This window comes from Lagenorhynchus albirostris, chromosome 9 (assembly GCF_949774975.1).
Source record: "Lagenorhynchus albirostris chromosome 9, mLagAlb1.1, whole genome shotgun sequence".
Taxonomy (NCBI): Eukaryota; Metazoa; Chordata; class Mammalia; order Artiodactyla; family Delphinidae; genus Lagenorhynchus; species Lagenorhynchus albirostris.
In genome coordinates, this window is record NC_083103.1 from 49,029,173 (window position 1) to 49,047,497 (window position 18,325).

Here is an 18,325-nt window from a genome sequence, read left to right on the forward strand (position 1 = left end):
ACAACACTGTGTCATATACTTGAAAGTCGATAACACTGTACATCTTAGATGTTCTCACCACAAAAAAAGGAAATGATAGTTTTGTTCGATGATGGAGGTGTTAACTAATGCTACTGTGGCAATCATGCTGTGAAAAACTAAGTGTGTAGGAACAACAAGATATACACCTTAAATTACACAATGTTGTATGGCAACTATATCTCAATAAACCTGGGAGAAAATATTTTCTACAAGTCAAGAGATGTTATCCCAAGACAAAGCATGGATATATTTGGAGTATGGCATGAATTAGGAAAGGTAAAGAGTTAATGAGCTGGCGGGTCAGTGGAAGAGCAGATTCCTTGGAAATTGATCTAGGAAGTACTGCATTAAAGGAGGCCAAAAAACAGTCCTTGACTGCCCAGCTGATGAGATCACTGAAGATCATGGTCTGATGTGAAGATTGAGGGACTTCCCATTCTTCAACATTCTCCTGGTACATAGCACCCATCAAATACCACGTTAGCATTTTCCCGTTACACAAGGGATCAGCCTCAGTCTCCCAAAGGGTTTTGAAAATGTGATTCAAGCAATTCATTTACATTCCTGTGCTCTGACATATATGTGATAGGATATAAATTATAGTATAATAAAAATACCTGAAACCCTAAGAATCACTGATTCTAAGAAAGTCGCTTAGCTATATAGAAAGACATAAAGGAATGCAGGTTTATATGTGATAGTTCAGGGATGTCACAAGATGTCTCAAAGGATGAGAAACTCAGTGACGAATAATTGAAAAAAATGTGAAACCAGAGCATTGTTCTCATTTCTTCTATTACCAAAGATCAGGTTAGTGATATGTAAGATGTAAGACTTTGGGAAGTCCTATTTCTAGCCACATACTCTGTGCAGGATGGAGCTTACTCAGTCAAACACGACATTGTTCACTGTACTGCTTTGATAGTAGAAACTGGAAGTTCAGTACCTACCTGGTGAACATTCTACAGAAACAATTCACTAAACTATTACCTAGTGTGTTAGTTTACCACTAGCATTTATATCCACCAGTTCCATAGTTCACATCATGGATAGCTAGAGATGTTGTAAACGCTGTTCCTCCTCCAAAGTTATTTCTGCATTGGAAAAAATATGTGAGCTACCTGCTCTCGAATTTGCTCGATCTTGATCCCATAAGTGATGGGATTCAGCATAGGTGGAGCCAGAATGCACACATTATCCAACAAGATGTGGATATGAGGTGGAACCTGGCTTCCAAACTGCTGAGTAATCGTTGTGATGATCGCAGGCCCATAAAAGAGGATGATGATGCAGACATGAGAGCCACACGTGTTGAGAGCCTTGTGACAAGCATCTTGGGAAGGCACGTGGAAGACAGCATGGAGAATAAGTGTGTAGGAAACGAAAATTAATAGGACATCTAAGACCACTGTTAACATTATAACAGAGAGTCCATACCAGATGTTTACTCATATGTCATTACAAGCATATTTGGCCAAGCCAATGTGTTCACAACAGGTGTCTGGAATTATATTACTTTGGCAGAAAGTCAGTCTTTTCAGAAGAAATATCATGGGGAAAATCATACAATAACTTCTCAGAAAGATGGTAACACCAATTTGCCCGATCAGTGTGTGTGTAAGAATAGTGGTGTACCTCAGTGGGTAGAAGCATATGGCAATGTAGCAGTCAAAGGCCACACCAGCAAGGTCCCTGACTCAGACATGAAAGTGCTGTGTGTAATGAAGAACTGTGTGATGCAGCGATTCAAGGAGATGTCCCCAGCACAGAACCAGAAGATGGCCAAGGCCTGAAGTACTACGCATGTGGAGAGGACAAAGTCTGCCCCAGCCAGCATGCAGAGGAAGAGGTACATGGGTTCATGGAGGCTGTGTTTTGTCACAATAATGAATATGAGAAGGCTGTTCCCAGATAGGGCAATGACGTACGAAAAGAAGAAAGGGATGGAAATCCACATGTGCTGGTCCTCTAGGCCAGGGATGCCCAGCAAGTGGAAGACTGTGTGACTGACACCAGTGTGGTTTAAGGAAACATACCCATGGAGACCACCAGAGACATCACCTCATACTCACAGAGATGAAAAATCCAGATTTTCCTGGAATATTCTTTTGGCATATCTCACACTCTCCATCTTCTTTGAACATGCAAATAATAAGAAACATAAAAGGTCAATAGGGTATGTTCTCTGCTTCAATGAGTGACAGTCTAATTAAAAGATATGCATATCTCCAGATGATCAAACAAAACATATCATTGTATTTATTTCTCCTACCAACAGAGGCTTATGAATATTCAAAGGAAATCATTATATGTACCTGTGAAGGCTGTAACAAGAGGTTTCTTGAATATAAACTTGAACTTCACCTTGTGGTGGATGGTTTATCATAAAGAGAATGAAAAGAGAACAAAGTAATATGGAAAACGTAGGTATTCAAATTGAAGTATACCATTTATGAACAGTGTTCATTGAGATCCAGGCGGCTATGCACAGGGAATACTGAAGAAAGCAGCATGTGGGGTCATACAGGCAGATTTAGCCTAACTGACGGAAATGAGATTTAAAATCTCTCTGAATTCACCACATACAATTTGCACACTTGTGAAGGGATTCAGTAGACAAAGGTTAAGGAATAACACTGACAGGGCCTGAGTGCCTGAGGTGACACACTGCTCATGCTCACATCTTAGGAACTACGTTTAGAAATGACTGAAATTGGAAAATAAGGCATTAGTACTGGAAGGGGATGGGGATGACATTGGAAGATTTTTCTGCAGGCAGAAATATTGTCATTTGGTTCTTAGTGTACATTCATTCATTCATTAATCCAGATGCAGAAAAAAATGGGAAACTTCCAGGATCCTAGGGGCTTAAGTTTGAGAGTGAAGCAAACTTTAAGCAGGTGGTTTTAGAATATTGGAGATAAATGTTGATTCTTTCTGTTGATGGGTATCTCAGAATATCTATCTCAGTATAAGTTATGTCTTAGGCTCATTAATAGTTTATCTTCCATCCCAGGTTACCTCTCTTGGTGCCTCTGTTTCTTCTTTGAGCGGAGGAAAATCAGCTCCTATAACCATCCTCCCAGTGATGGAAGAAACTGTTCTACAATTACAGTTACTGGTCAAGAGAGCCTAGTCACTGGCCTTGATACAGTGAACTGTCTCTGGAGAGTATAGGGCTACTCTGTGAGAAGGAAAAAGCCAGAAAGACACAATTCAACACAGAGAGGGGCTTGAGAAGGGAGGAGATGACAGAAGCTGAGGATGGGTGTGTGTTTGGAGAAAAAGAGTAAAAGGGAAGTGCTGTTTGTTTTTTGGGGGTGTTTTCACTGAAAAATGGAAGCCAGGGAACTCAGGGGTATTTGCCTGTTTGGTCTCCTGATAGAGCGACTTTGGTGTAATACATGTTCATCCTAGAAATCCCCTTTCAAATGTCTCCTGTCTCATGTTTTCTTCTCACATCTGCCTAAGAGGGCCTGGAGGTCTCCTCTTTCCACACCCTGCTTTAGGAACCCCAGCACAGATCCCAGACATTCTCAGGGCTCCTCTCATATTTGCCAAGACATATCTGCAGTCTAAGTCAGTATCTCCATCTTTTAATGCCCGGTCCACTTATTGGGCACCAGTTATTTTTTTGGATGATGACTCCTTATTACTAACTTTCAGGAACATCAGATAGACCATGTATTCTCACCTCCCTCCCCAGACCTCACCCTCCACTTCTGCTAGAACCAACCAGATTTGTGTCTCTGGTCACTATCATTCCACACATATTAACAGCCTCCAAGCGTCCTGTACCCTCTGGCCTGTCTGGGACATAACACCTTTCCAGCACTTACCTTCGTCCTTGAACCAACTCCATCTGCAGGTGTATAATTCATTTATCAGCCTTAGACTGAGTCTTCAGGAACAGCCGTTCAATTGGAGAGGAAATTTACCTTGTTGCAGGATTTGGGCTGTTTATCCTCTGTCACGAGAGCCCTTGAGGGAAAGCACTTACACCAGGGCTCCAGGAACAGAACTGTCTCCAAGAGCCTCACCTTCTTCCTAAATGGGCTGGGTCTCTAAGACCACTTCACATCTTCCTCACTTCTGCTCCTTTTCTCTCTTTTTCATCTCCAGATAATCTGACACATAAATCATCTACCATGTAAACCAGGCTTGCTTCAGGCCTATTGTAATACAACAGGAATATAAATACCTACAATTAATATGGACTCATGGTTTTTAAAGTTTTATTCTTCATGAAAACAATTAATGAAATTCACATGAGTTTCAAATTCCAGAGTCATGAATACTGATGTTTACCTCTGTTGTCTAAGGGTATAGAATTGTACAAGCTTAGCAGTTAGTAGGAGACGTGTGAGTCTCGATGCCTTAGACATGTCTCTATTTCATTTGCCTAACTAACTCCTTTAACTGCATTCAAGATTGTTCACTTTATCTTAATTTTCAGTTTGATCTGCAGAGGCCTACACATAGCTTTCTTTGTTTTTAAAGTCCTTGAAGTTCTCAGAGATTTTCGACTCTGTAAATTTATTGTTTTTACCACATTTGGATATACTCAGCAATTATTTCTACAAAACATTTTTCTGTCCCCTTCTCTCATTTCATTTCGACATCCCAACAACAACACATATGTTAGACCTTTTGACATTGTTGCACCAGTACTTGAAAGTCTATTGATTTTTCTGTATTTTCTGTCTCTTCTCCAGTTGGATAATTCTATTGAAAGATCTGATTGTCTATTTCCACAAGTAGGGTTACCTTGGTCAAGAGGTAAATGCATTTGTAGTTTTGTCCTATGTGGATAGATTCCCTTTGAGAGGCTACACTATCTTTCATTACTAACAGCAATGTATGAAAGTAACTTTTTCCTCACAGACTTGCCTGTAGACTATATTGTCAAGTCATTGAACATTTGTCAATCTGACAGTTTGTCGAGTGGGACTATCTGAACAAATGGATGGCAATAATTCTTCCCTCTGCTGTCCACACAAGACAACTCCTCCATCATGAGCTACAGTCTATTATCCACTCTCTTGCATCTGTGATGGCCTCATGACATGCTTTGGCCAATGGAGTGAGGTGGAAGTATTATATCCTCTGCCCAGTGGATTTACAGCGAAGTGAATGTAGGAACAACAGTCAGAAGGTGAATATATAATCAAGAAGCAACACCAGGGTAGATTGGACTTGGGAAGTGAGGGAACTGAAATAAAATAATTACAAATGAAGCTACTGACACACTTATATTGTGAGGTTATTGCTTCTTGGATTATAAAGTATTTCTGTCATTTTTGGACTTTTTAAAATTGTTATTGTAAACACACAAATACAGAAAACAAAACAAAACAAATGAATGGCTTAACAAATTCTTATAAGGCAAACATCACCCAGGTTAAGTAATAAAACTTGATCAGACACACCTGCAGCTGTGTCCATGTGCCCAGTCACAGTCACAAAGCCATCCTTGGCATACCTAACCTTTCTAGTTATACGTATATTCATATCTTACAGCAATTTGCATCTAAATGCTGCCATTTCATCTTCAACAACCTTCTAAATATTCCATTTGCCTCTGTGTCTTAACTGGAACCATGTCTGTCTACTCAAGAAACTGCTGTATTTCCAGCAGCACATCTGAATCTTTATTTCTCATTCCTCATGGTTAGACAGAACGATATTACTGTTAGCTACAATTACAATTTACAAGCATAACTTCCCCTCCATTTAGCAAAACTACCAACATCAGTGGTGTTCAGACCACATGGCAACTGTTCTCCCACCATATTTAACTAACACCTGATCTAGCCCCATCCTCCCCACCCAATGATTTTTTTTAATGTAGCACCCAGAGGACCACAGAGAATTTAGCAGCTTTCTGGTCCAAATTCTGACTCAATTTTGGTGGATCTGAAGCTGGAAAGAACTTGCCACAATGAAGAGCATCCTAAGATACTGGTAAAAGGACTGTCCAATGATGAAGATCAGGATTCGGCATCCTGGGACTGCACTCACCACGAGTAAGACCCGAATACAGCCAGTAGTTCGCAATCCTGGCTAAACACTGTGGGTAACATCTACAGCTCCACGTAAATGATCTCTGGGTTCCAATCACCCCTTCTAATCTGTCTCCGACTCTCCGCACAAGGAAGCCCCCGGTGCTGCACGGGTTCGGGAGGAAACATGGGCCCAGGCAGCCTCCCAGGTGACCTTTAACTCACCTTCTGCTCTCATTCTTAGCAACTCCAGCAACCAAAAGTTTACCCACTCAATGCCCACAATGTTCAGGGTTTTGACGTCTTCCTCAACTGCATCTTTTTTTTTAAAGATTTTTGTGATGTGGACCATTTTTTAAAAAGTCTTTACTGAATTGGTTACAATCTTGCTTCTGTTTTATTTTTTGGCTTTTTTCCTGCAAGGCACGTGGGATCTTAGCTCCCTGACCAGGGATCGAACCCCCACCCCCTACCTTGGAAGGTGAAGTCCCAACCACTGGGCTACCTGGGAAGTCCCTCAACTGCATTTTTCTAACTCTATAAGAGACACCAACTTCTACAGTTCCATCAAGAACTCTACCACTAGATCAAAATTGAAACAGTAAATTCACCAACATTAAAGTTCTAACTTTCCAATCTCTTTTATATGTTTATGGCCTATAAGGGCTCTTAGACAAACAATGTTCCACCATCTATTTAATCCAGTCCCATTCCTTTTCACTTATTCACATACACTTTATATTTTGTTTTTTTAAGTAAATGTATTATATTATTTTTAATTTTTATTGGACTATATAGTTGATTTACAATGTTGTATTAGTTTCTACTGTACAGCAAAGTTTATCAGTTATACATATATATATCCACTCTTTTTCAGATTCTTTTCCCATATAGCTCATTACAGAGTTGAAAAGAGTTCCTTGTGCTATACAGTAGGTCCTTATTAGTTATCTATTTTATATACACTTTATGTTTTGTAATTCATCACTGTAATCACTACATTTTAGCACCTGCAACATTTTACAGATTTGTCATATTTTCATTGACTTGCCCAAACAGATAGGAACTCAATTAGCAACATATTAAATTTTCCTCAAAATGGATTTTCCAGCAAAAATAATATCAACTGGACAAAACATTTCTATCTTCAGAACACCCAAAACTACCTAAAAATCTACTTCAATTTGGTGTTCCCATCACATGGAATGATAGCCTCAATGGATTATCCCCTACTGGCACCTATCCTGACCCTCTACCAACCATCAGAGGAGAGACAGATCATAAAGGGTACTGAATCTACCAGGAAAGAAACCCTCACCGCCCTACCACCAGCACTGCCACATGAATGTACGTGCACCTGGTCACCTATGGTGAAAACCAGAAAATTGAGAGTGCTTCTAAATTCCTCCCTCTCTCTGCTCTTCAGCAAGTCCTGTAATTTCAACTCCAATATCTTTCTGGTCCCATATCTACTCCACCTCTCCAGAGCCACCACCCTAAAACTGGGTCCACACTTATCCTCAGGAATTACTGTACAAACTAGTCCCAACAGGTCCAACCTTGCTCCAATGTGCCTACACTCTGTAAAGAAAGTCGACATCTACTTTGTGACATAGCAAGTAACCTAATTCAACCAAACCAACTACCTCTCCTTTATTTTCTCCTGCATGTCACACAGGACTTGGTGCCACTGCTGATTAGAACCAAGAGTGTTTTACTTCCCAATAGTAAGGATCCACTTTCAGAGGAGCACAAAACTCAAAACGATGAATGTTTTAAACATAAAGAAAATTCTCCTTAGGAAAGAATGCTTTTCTCCATGGAATTCAAATGGCTTGAACAATAAGAAGCCAAGGGGATCCGTTTGTAATATGCATCCCCTACCACAAATGAAAAGACACCTTATCTTTAAATTAGAGGTTTTATTTCATTTAATGAGCTATTTAATTAAACAGATCATACCAGGATTTTAGTAATAAATGCCACCCATTATCTACCCTGAGTTTCTAATACAGTTGGCATTAGCTATCTACCTTACGTTTGGTCGTGTATATATGTCCATGCCTCTCATTAGAGAAATGCAAATCAAAACTACAATGAGACATCATCTCACACCAGTCAGAATGGCCATCATCAAAAAATCTAGAAACAATAAATGCTGGAGAGGGTGTGGAGAAAAGGGAACACTCTTGCACTGCTGGTGGGAATGTGAATTGGTACAGCCACTATGGAGAACAGTATGGAGGTTCCTTAAAAAACTACAAATAGAACTACCATATGACCCAGCATATACCCTGGGCATATACCCTGAGAAAACCATAATTCAAAAAGAGTCATGTACCAAAATGTTCATTGCAGCTCTATTTACAATAGCCCGGAGATGGAAACAACCTAAGCGTCCATCATCGGATGAATAGATAAAGAAGATGTGGCACATATATACAATGGAATATTACTCAGCCATAAAAAGAAACGAAATTGAGCTATTTGTAATGAGGTCGATAGACCTAGAGTCTGTCATACAGAGTGAGGTAAGTCAGAAAGAGAAAGACAAATACCGTATGCTAACACATATATATGGAATTTAAGGAAAAAAATGTCATGAAGGACCTAGGGGTAAGACAGGAATAAAGACACAGACCTACTGGAGAATAGACTTGAGGATATGGGGAGGGGGAAGTGTAAACTGTGACAAAGCGAGAGAGAGGCATGGACATATATACACTACCAAACGTAAGGTAGATAGCTAGTGGGAAGCAGCCGCATAGCACAGGGAGATCAGCTTGGTGCTTTGTGACCACCTGGAGGGGTGGGATGGGGAGGGTGGGATGGAGGGAGAAGCAAGAGGGAAGAGATATGGGAACATATGTATATGTATAACTGATTCACTTTGTTATAAAGCAGAAATTAACACACAATTGTAAAGCAATTATACCCCAATAAAGATGTTTAAAAAAAAAAAGATGTGGCACATATATACAATGGAATATTACTCCGCCATAAAAAGAAACGAAATTGAGCTATTTGTAATGAGGTGGATAGACCTAGAGTCTGTCATACAGAGTGAAGTAAGTCAGAAAGAGAAAGACGAATACCGTATCCTAACACATATATATGGAATTTAAGAAAAAAAAATGTCATGAAGAACCTAGGGGTAAGACAGGAATAAAGACACAGACCTACTAGAGAACGGACTTGAGGATATGGGGAGGGGGAAGGGTGGGCTGTGACAAAGCGAGAGAGAGGCATGAATTCTTTCTTCTGAGTCAAGTACCCACACCATTGTCCCTCAAATTGGAAGGCTTTGGATGCCGACTAGCGGTCCATGTTCCATTTCCCATGAAATATATTCTCCTCCACTTCCTTCCCTGGGTTGAAAAAAAGGGTACTTGAAAAAAATTATAGAGACAGCCTTAGTGGACAGGGCTTTGAGGACACTTCTCACAGAAGATACCACTAGCCCAAAAGTCCAGGCACAAGTTCTTATCTGCAAAGGAGCTGAAATCAGCCAAGATCTTCAGCAGAAGCAGACTGTGTGAAGAAAGTTCCCCCCTGTTTTCTCCTTCTCTGCCTGGAGCAACTCAGCCAGACTGCCTTCCATGTCTTCCACCTGCTGGAGACCTTGGCAGAGCTCACAGATGATCAGAGATCCAAGGGTGGCTAATTCCAGGGTGTCCTCTATGTCCACATTGATCACGTGCACAGGCTGCCAGGTCTCCTGATCTCTGGCACACATAGCTGCCACAACCCTGTTATAGACTCTCTCCGCACAGGTGAAGATGACATCGAAGGGATCTCTGCACTCTTGAAATCTTTCTGGGTGAGGCTTGATTCTGTCACTTCTTTTCAAGATGTGTAAGACTCCATTCCCTTTGTAGTATTTTTGGTCTTTACAGGAAAGGTCTTTCTGCATCATATTACATGAAGTTGAAAAGTCATAAGCCACTGGTTCCTTGGACGCCAGTCTTGGGAACCTCATGAGGGATCCCATTCCAAAAAACCTGACACTGAAACTTTTCTTCCTGAGGATGCTGTGGGCTTCCATGCTCCTGTTTATGTTACGCATACAGACCACAGCCACTCTGAGTGGAGAGGAGGGCATTATGGCGGCTCCTTGGGACTCCCAGCCAGACGAGTGGACTTCAGGGGCTGAGGGAACTCTGAAGCCAGGAGGTTGACCGGCTGGGTCCAGCTCTCCCAACCTGTGTTAGTGTCAAACAACGGAAACCGGGTTTATATGGAGTCACCTCCCCACAGTGGGAGGAGAATTCTTGATTGATGATTGGCTTAGCTCTTGAGTGATTGGGTTTGGATAGTGGGCTCTGACCAGAGAACCCAATCCAGTCATCAGAACCATCCGGTCGTTAAATCACCTGAATGTCTAAATCTCCACAAGGGTATGCTTACCCCGTGGGTGTGTCTTGAAATCTCCACTTAGGCCTGTTGGTGCACCTGTGGATGGGCCTACGATTGATATTAGGCAAATTACCTAGACTCCTCCAAAACTTGTCACCAGCCCCTCCAGTGACTTGAGAACATGCCTGTGAAAAACGTGTTTGAAACTTCCAAGCTCACACTTAAGTCAATTTTACATAAAATTACAAGAGTTGTTTCATATTCCTTTCATCAGCTGATACTCTAGAAGTGTAATTGTGTCAAATCTCAGGAGGATTCCTATAGTTTTGCCTATAAAGTAATAAAATGGTTCACCAGTGTAAAAAGCGACTCCTGGAAAACATCCCTGCTGACAGTGTTTCAGGAGTTAAGAACACTACACATCCTCCTATTGATTTTCTTGAATTCATGATGATTCTCCAGGGACTGGAGCGGCCTCCACCGGCTCTCCCATGTCTTCAAGTATGGCTCTGTCGGACCATTCTATACTGAAATAGTCATTTATAGTTCCACTCCTTTTGTTAGTTTGCACAGTTGACTGAGCAAAGGTCATAGAGGTAAAACTCATGAACGGGACACCAAACAGGAAGGAGAGACAGTCCTGTCACTTCAAAATGGTACAGAATGAACATCCATTTAGAAAGCCACAGATTTTATGTCCCTGTGCCTCTGTCAATTATAGTGATTGTCACATTGAAAAGAGTCCTACCTCGGTAAACGCACTCGGTCTTCTCAAAGCGTGAATCCAAGACCCAGGGCCTTAACATCAACCTGGAATATGAGACAAAGGCAAATTTGGACCCCAGACCACCAAATCAGAAACTCTGGGAGTCGAGCCTGGAGATCTGGGATGTACGAAGCCCTTCAGATGATTGTGATGTGCACCAAAGCATGAGAGCAGCTGTCTCAAAGCAGAGGGTCCTGAGCCTTGGCTGGACCTTAGAAGTCCCTGGGAATTCATTCCAAGCAGGGCTTCAAGAGCACAAGGGAAGCAGGATGTTTGTAAGAGAAAAGTCATGGTAGGAAAAACCAGGCATAAATGAAAATGTACTCAGAACTTACATATAGCATGAAATTTTTTTTATTAGCGTCAGTGACCCAGACCTGAAACATTCTAACACACAGCGAAGAGCAAGATCTTGGGCTCAAACTATAATCAAGACCAGAGGGGAGGACCATGTTTCAGAAGAATTGAGAAATACTTCTTTAAGCCAACCCTTGAAGACTAGTACACTAACTGGTGCCACATAATGTGAAGAAGGTGAAGGGGGGAGACTCGGGGGATCGGCCATGGTTTGCTCATCTGGAAGTGGAGTTCCTGGATGTTCACTTCCTCACGGAACTATGTGAGCACTGAATTGTCTCTTCCAAGGAAAGTACCTCGAATGCTGTCCCCAGTGTTGGAAGGGTTTTATGCCCAGTGGTAGTCCGTGTTCCATTTCCCATAAAATGCTTTTCCCCACTTCCTTCCCTGGCTGGGGTGTCTCTGAAAAAAAAAATCATACACATGTCCTTTAGCAAAAAGAGTTTTGAATACACTTCTCACAGAAAATACCAACTAGCCCAAAAGTCCAGGCACAAGTTCTTACCGAGGAAGGAGTTCAAACCAGCCAAGATCTTCAGTAGAAGCAGACCGTGTGCAGAAAGCTCCTTCCTGTTTTCCCCTCTGCTGCCAGGAGAAGCTCAGCCAGACTGCTTTCCATGTCATCTGCCTGCTGGAGACCTTGGCAGAGCTCACAGATGATCAGAGATCCAAGAGTGGCGTCCTCCAGGGTGTCGTCTATGTCCACGTTGATCACGTGAACAGGTTGACAGGTCTCCTGCTCTCGGGTGCACAGATCTGCCACCACCCTGTCATAGACGCTCTCCTGACATGTGAAGATGACATCAAAGGGATCCCTGCACTCTTGAAATCTTTCCGGGTGAGGCTTGATTCTCTCATTTCTTCCCAAGACGTGTAAGACACCATTGCTTCTATAGCGTTCTCCATCTTTGCGGAGAAGGTCCTTGCTCATTTGCTCATACGTGGTGGAAAAATCATAAACCACGGGGAGGTTACCTGCACGTCCTGGGAGCCTCACACAGGATCCGACTCCAAAAGACTTGACATTGAACCCTTTCTTCATGAGGACGCTGTGGGCTTCCATGCTCCTGTTCATGTTACTCATACAGACCACAGCCACCCTGAGTGGAGAGGAGGGCATGATGGAAGCTCCTTGGGACTCCCAGCCAGACGAGTGGACTTCAGGGGCTGAGGGAACTCTGAAGCCAGAAGGATGACCGGCTGGGTCCAGCTCTCCCAACCTGTGTTAGTGTCAAACAACGGAAACCGGGTTTATATGGAGTCACCTCCCCACAGTGGGAGGAGAATTCTTGATTGATGATTGGCTTAGCTCTTGAGTGATTGGGTTTGGATAGTGGGCTCTGACCAGAGAACCCAATCCAGTCATCAGAACCATCCGGTCGTTAAATCACCTGAATGTCTAAATCTCCACAAGGGTATGCTTACCCCGTGGGTGTGTCTTGAAATCTCCACTTAGGCCTGTTGGTGCACCTGTGGATGGGCCTACGATTGATATTAGGCAAATTACCTAGACTCCTCCAAAACTTGTCACCAGCCCCTCCAGTGACTTGAGAACATGCCTGTGAAAAACGTGTTTGAAACTTCCAAGCTCACACTTAAGTCAATTTTACATAAAATTACAAGGGTTGTTTCATATTCCTTTCATCAGCTGATATTCTAAAAGTGTAATTGTGTCAAATCTCAGGAGGATTCCTATAGTTTTGCCTATAAAGTAATAAAATGATTCACCAGTGTAAAAAGCGACTCCTGGAAAACATCCCTGCTGACAGTGTTTCAGGAGTTACAAGAACACTACACATCCTCCTATTGATTTTCTTGAATTCATGATGATTCTCCAGGGACTGAAGTGGCCTCCACCAGCTCTCCCATGTCTTCAAGTATGGCTCTGTCGGACCATTCTATACTGAAATAGTCATTTATAGTTCCATTCCTTTTGTTAGTTTGCACAGTTGACTGAGCAAAGGACATAGAGGTTGCCTGTGGGTCCTGGGAGCCTCACACGTGATCCGGCTCCAAAAGATTTGACACTGAACCCTTTCTTCATGAGGATGCTGTGGGCTTCCACGCTCCTGTTCATGTTACTCATACAGACCATAGCCACCCAGAGCGAGAAGGAGGGCATGGTGGTCGCCACTTGGGACTCCAGCCAGACGGCTGGAGATTGAGGGGACTCTGAAGCCAGGGAGAAGACTGCCTCCATCCAGCTCTTCCAACTAGTGTACTGTCAAAGAACAGAGACCAGGCTTATATGAAGTCACCACCCACCCTTGGTGCCTGGAGAACTCTTGATTGATTGATTGATTGATTGGGTTAACTCTTGATTGGCTGGGTTTGGATAGTGGGCTCTGACCAGAGAACTCAATCCAGTCATCAGAACAATCGGGTGATTATATGAACTGAAAATCTAATTCTTTGCAAGGGTATGGTTACCCACTGGGAGCGTTTTGAAATCTCTAGTTAGCCCTGTTTGTTCACCTGTGTATGGGACTACTATTGATATTAGACAAAATACCTAGACTATTCCCAAGCTTGTCACCGACCACTCCAGTGACCTGTGAACACACATGTGGAAAATGTGTTTGAAATTTCCATGCTTACACTTAATTCAGTTATATGTAAAATTAAAAGTGTTTTGTGTATTTCTTTCATACAATTGATACTCTACAAATGTAACTGTGTTAAATCAGAGGAAGGCACATACAGTTTTGTCCATAAAATCATAAAATGATTCACCAGTGTAAAAAGTGACTTCTGGAAAACATCCCTGCTGATAGTGTTTCAGGAGTTACAAGAACACCACACATCCTCCTTTTGATTTTCTTAAATTCATGATAATTCTCGAAAGACTCCAGTGGCCTCCACCAGGTTTCTGATGTCTTTTACACTCAGTCTCGTAGTGGAATCCCCAAACCAGAAGCATCAACATCAATTGGGAATGTGTTAATGCAAATTTTGACCCCAGATCACCCAATCAGTATCTCTGGGAGTGGAGCCCATAGATCTGTCTTTTTTAGAAACACTCATATGATTGTGTATTACACCAAGGCTTAAGAGCACCTGCCTCGAGGCAGAGGTTTCTGCAACTTGACTGGACCTTGGAAGTCCCTGGGAAGTTGTAAAAAGCACTGTTTCAAGAATAGAAGAGAGGGCTTCCCTGGTGGTGCAGTGGTTGAGAGTCCGCCTGCCAATGCAGGGGACATGGGTTCGTGCCCCAGTCTGGGAGGATCCCACATGCCGCGGAGCGGCTGGGCCCGTGAGCCATGGCCGCTGAGCCTGCGCATCCGGAGCCTGTGCTCCGCAACGGGAGAGACCACAGCAGTGAGAGGCCCGCTTACCGCAAAAAAAAAAAAAAAAAAAAGAGACCTACTGTATAGCACAGGGAACTATTCTCATAATTTTATAATAACCTATAAGGGAAAAGAATGTGAGGAAGAATATATATATGTATATATATGTGTGTATATATATGTATGTGTACATATATATACACATATATACACCTGAATCACTGTGCTCTACAACTGAAACTAACACAACATTGTAAATCAACTATACTTCAATTAAATATATATATATTAATATAAATATATATATATATATAAAGAGGCACAAACTACTAGGTATAAAATAGATAAGCAACAAGGATATATTGTACAGCACAGGGAAATACAGCCATTATCTTGTAATAACTTTAAATGGAGTATAATCTATAAAATTTTGAATTACCTTGCTGTACCCCTTTTGTATATTGATATACAATATTACTAATGTAATATTGTATATCAACTATACTTCAATTAAACAGTAAAGAATAGTGTAAAAAGATAAAATAAAATATTTAAAGGAGAGAATTAAGGTCTCAGAGCCCAAATTATAATCATGACCCAAGGGGAGGATCACGTTTCAAAGGCATTGAGAAGCACTATGCTAAGCCAATCCTTGAAGGCCAGTTCACAAAATAGTGTTGTATAAGTTGGACAGAGGTGAAGGGAGGAGACTGGGAGGATCAGCCATAATTTGCTCATCTGGAAAATGGAGTTCCTGGATGGTAACTTCATTGCAGAGTGATGTGATCCCTGAATTGTCTCTTCCAAGGTAAGTACCTTGAGCATCGTCTCCCACATAGGAAAGGATTTTATGACTACTGGTAGTCCATGTTCCAATTTCCATAAAACGCTTTTCCCATCCATTTTCTTCCCTGGGTAGGTGTACCTGAAAAAAATCGTACAAAGATATTTTAATGGAAAGAGCATTAAAGACACCTCTCACAGAAAATACGGACTAGTTCAAAGTTCCAGGCACAAGTTCTGATGGCTGAAGAAGCCCAAGATCTTCAGTAGAAGCAGACCATGTGAAGAAAGCTCCTTCCAGTTTTCCCCTCCACTGCCAGGAGCAGCTGGGCCAGATGGTCTTCTAGGTCATCAGCATGCTGGAGGCGTTGGCAGAGCTCACAGATGATCAAAGCTCCAAGGGTGGTGTCCTCCAGGGTGTCATCCGTGTCCACATTGATCAAGTGCACAGTCTGACAGGTCTCCTGCTCTCTGGCACACAGATCTTCCACAATTCTGTTGAAGATGCTCTCCTCACAGGTGGAATTGACATCAAAGGGATACTTGCAGTCTTGAATCTTCTGAGTGGGGTTTGATTCTCTTATTTCTTCCCAAGGTGTGTAAGGTTCCATTCCTGCTCTAGCATTCTTTACCTTTCTTGTTAAGGTTGTGTACATCTGCTTATATATCTTTGAGAAATGGTAAATCACTGCAAGATCTGCATTTTTGGAGAAAGAACAGTAGCTATAACCTCTGCAGTTTTTCACATACAATGTCTATTATGCAATCACACCCAATCAAATATTACCAAGCATTTCAAGAAATATCATCAATAACAAAAATCGACAGATACACCAGAAGTACATCTACACGTGGAACAACTCCTACGGAGCACCTACTGAACGCTGGCAGAAGACCTCAGACCTCCCAAAAGGCAAGGAACCCCCCACGTACCTGGTTAGGGCAAAAGAAAAAACTAAACAGAGACAAAAGGATAGGGACGGGTCCTGCACCAGCGGGAGAGAGCTGTGAAGGAGGAAAAGTGTCCACACACTAGGAAGCCCCTTCGCGGGTGGAGACTTCGGGAGGCGGAGTGGGGGAGCTTGGGAGCCGCGGAGGAGAACACAGCAACAGGGGTGCGGAGGGCAAAGCGGACAGATTCCAGCGCAGAGGATCGGGCCGACCGGCACTCACCAGCCGAGAGGCTTGTCTGCTCGCCCGCCGGGGCGGGCGGGACTGGGAGCTGAGGCTCCGGCTTTTGTCGGAGCGCCGGGAGAGGACTGAGGTTGGCGGCGTGAACACAGCCTGCAGGGCGTTGGTGCGCCGCGGCTGGCCGGGAGAGAGTCCGGGGAGGGGTCTGGACCTGCCGAAGAGGCAAGAGACTTTTACGTCCCTCTTTGTTTCCTGGTGCACGAGGAGAGGGGATTAAGAGCGCTGCTTGAGAGGGCTCCAGGGACGGGCGCGAGCCGCGGCTAAGATTGCGGAGCCCAGAGACGGACATGGGACGCTGAGGCCGCTGCTGCTGCCGCCAGGAGGCCTGTGTGCGAGCACAGGTCACTAGCCACACGCCCTTCCGGGGAGCCTGTGCAGCCCGCCACTGCCAGGGTCCCGGGATCCAGGGACGGCTCCCCCGGGAGAGCGCACGGCGCCCTCAGGCTGCAGCCTCACGCCGGCCTCTGCCGCTGCAGGCCCGCCCCACACTCCGTGACCCTCCCTACCCCCCGGCCTGGGTGAGCCAGAGCCTCCGAATCAGCGGCTCCTTTAACCCCGTCCTGTCTGAGCAAAGAACAGACGCCCTCCGGCGACCTACACGCACAGGCGGGGCCAAATCCAAAGCTGAGCCCCTGGGAATTGTCAGAACAAAGAAGAGAAAGGGAAATCTCTCCCAGCAGCCTCAGAAGCAGCGGATTAAAGCTCCACAATCAACTTGATATACCCTGCATCTGTGGAATACCTGAATAGACAACGAATCATCCCAAATTAAGGAGCCCTGTGGATGAAAGGCTCTTGGTGCTGCAGCCAGGAGTCAGTGCTGTGCCTCTGAGGTGGGAGAGCCAAATTCAGGACACTGGTCCACAAGAGGCCTCCCAGCTGCACATAATATCAAACAGCAAAAATCTCCGAGAGATCTCCATCTCAACGCCAGCACCCAGCTTCACTCAACGACCAGCAAGCTACAGTGCTGGACATCCTATGCCAAACAACTAGCAAGACAGGAACACAACCCCACCCATTAGCAGAGAGGCTGCCCAAAATCATAGTAAGTCTACAGACACCCCAAAACACACCACCAGACGTGGACCTGCCCACCAGAAAGACAAGATCCAGCCTCATCCAGCAGAACACAGGCACTAGTCCCCTCCACCAGGAAGCCTACACAACCCACTGAACCAACCTTAGCCACTGGGGACAGACACAAAAAACAACAGGAACTACGAACCTTCAGCCTGCAAAAAAGGAGACCCCAAACACAGTAAGATAAGCAAAATGAAAAGACAGAAAAACACACAGCAGATGAAGGAGCAAGATAAAAACCCACCAGACCTAACAAATGAAGAGGAAATAGGCAGTCTACCTGAAAAAGAATTCAGAATAATGATAGTAAGGTTGATCCAAAATCTTGGAGATAGAATGGACAATAGAATGGACAAATTGCAAGAATCAGTTAACAAGGACCTAGAAGAACTAAAGATGAAACAAGCAACGATGAACAACACAATAAATGAAATTAAAAGTACTCTAGATGGGATCAATAGCAGAATAACTGAGGCAGA

At 43.4% G+C, this 18,325-nt stretch overlaps 4 protein-coding genes across 4 annotated transcripts; all 4 read right to left on the minus strand.

Moving 5' to 3' along the window:
- Window positions 1-1,109: 1,109 nt before the first annotated feature.
- On the minus strand, window positions 1,110-6,261 carry LOC132526504 (olfactory receptor 52B4-like). The gene is given in 3 exon segments (XM_060160855.1): window positions 1,110-1,699; window positions 1,702-2,082; window positions 6,249-6,261. Coding segments are annotated over 3 exon segments (984 nt in total).
- A 3,279-nt stretch (window positions 6,262-9,540) lies between these two features.
- Window positions 9,541-10,128, minus strand: LOC132526505 (RNA polymerase II subunit A C-terminal domain phosphatase SSU72 like protein 3-like). The gene has a single exon (XM_060160856.1). It carries the CDS (start codon window positions 10,123-10,125, stop codon window positions 9,541-9,543), a length of 585 nt encoding a protein of 194 aa, XP_060016839.1. The 5' UTR covers window positions 10,126-10,128.
- Window positions 10,129-11,548: 1,420 nt separating this feature from the next.
- Window positions 11,549-12,713, minus strand: LOC132525296 (RNA polymerase II subunit A C-terminal domain phosphatase SSU72 like protein 3-like). The gene is made up of 2 exons (XM_060157833.1): window positions 12,008-12,713; window positions 11,549-11,904 (listed from the first exon to the last, which is right to left on the minus strand). Exon 1 carries the CDS (start codon window positions 12,620-12,622, stop codon window positions 12,038-12,040), a length of 585 nt encoding a protein of 194 aa, XP_060013816.1. The 5' UTR covers window positions 12,623-12,713; the 3' UTR covers window positions 11,549-11,904; window positions 12,008-12,037.
- A 2,652-nt stretch (window positions 12,714-15,365) lies between these two features.
- Window positions 15,366-16,301, minus strand: LOC132525297 (RNA polymerase II subunit A C-terminal domain phosphatase SSU72 like protein 3-like). Its single transcript, XM_060157834.1, has one exon. It carries the CDS (start codon window positions 16,226-16,228, stop codon window positions 15,836-15,838), a length of 393 nt encoding a protein of 130 aa, XP_060013817.1. The 5' UTR covers window positions 16,229-16,301; the 3' UTR covers window positions 15,366-15,835.
- Window positions 16,302-18,325: the final 2,024 nt, after the last annotated feature.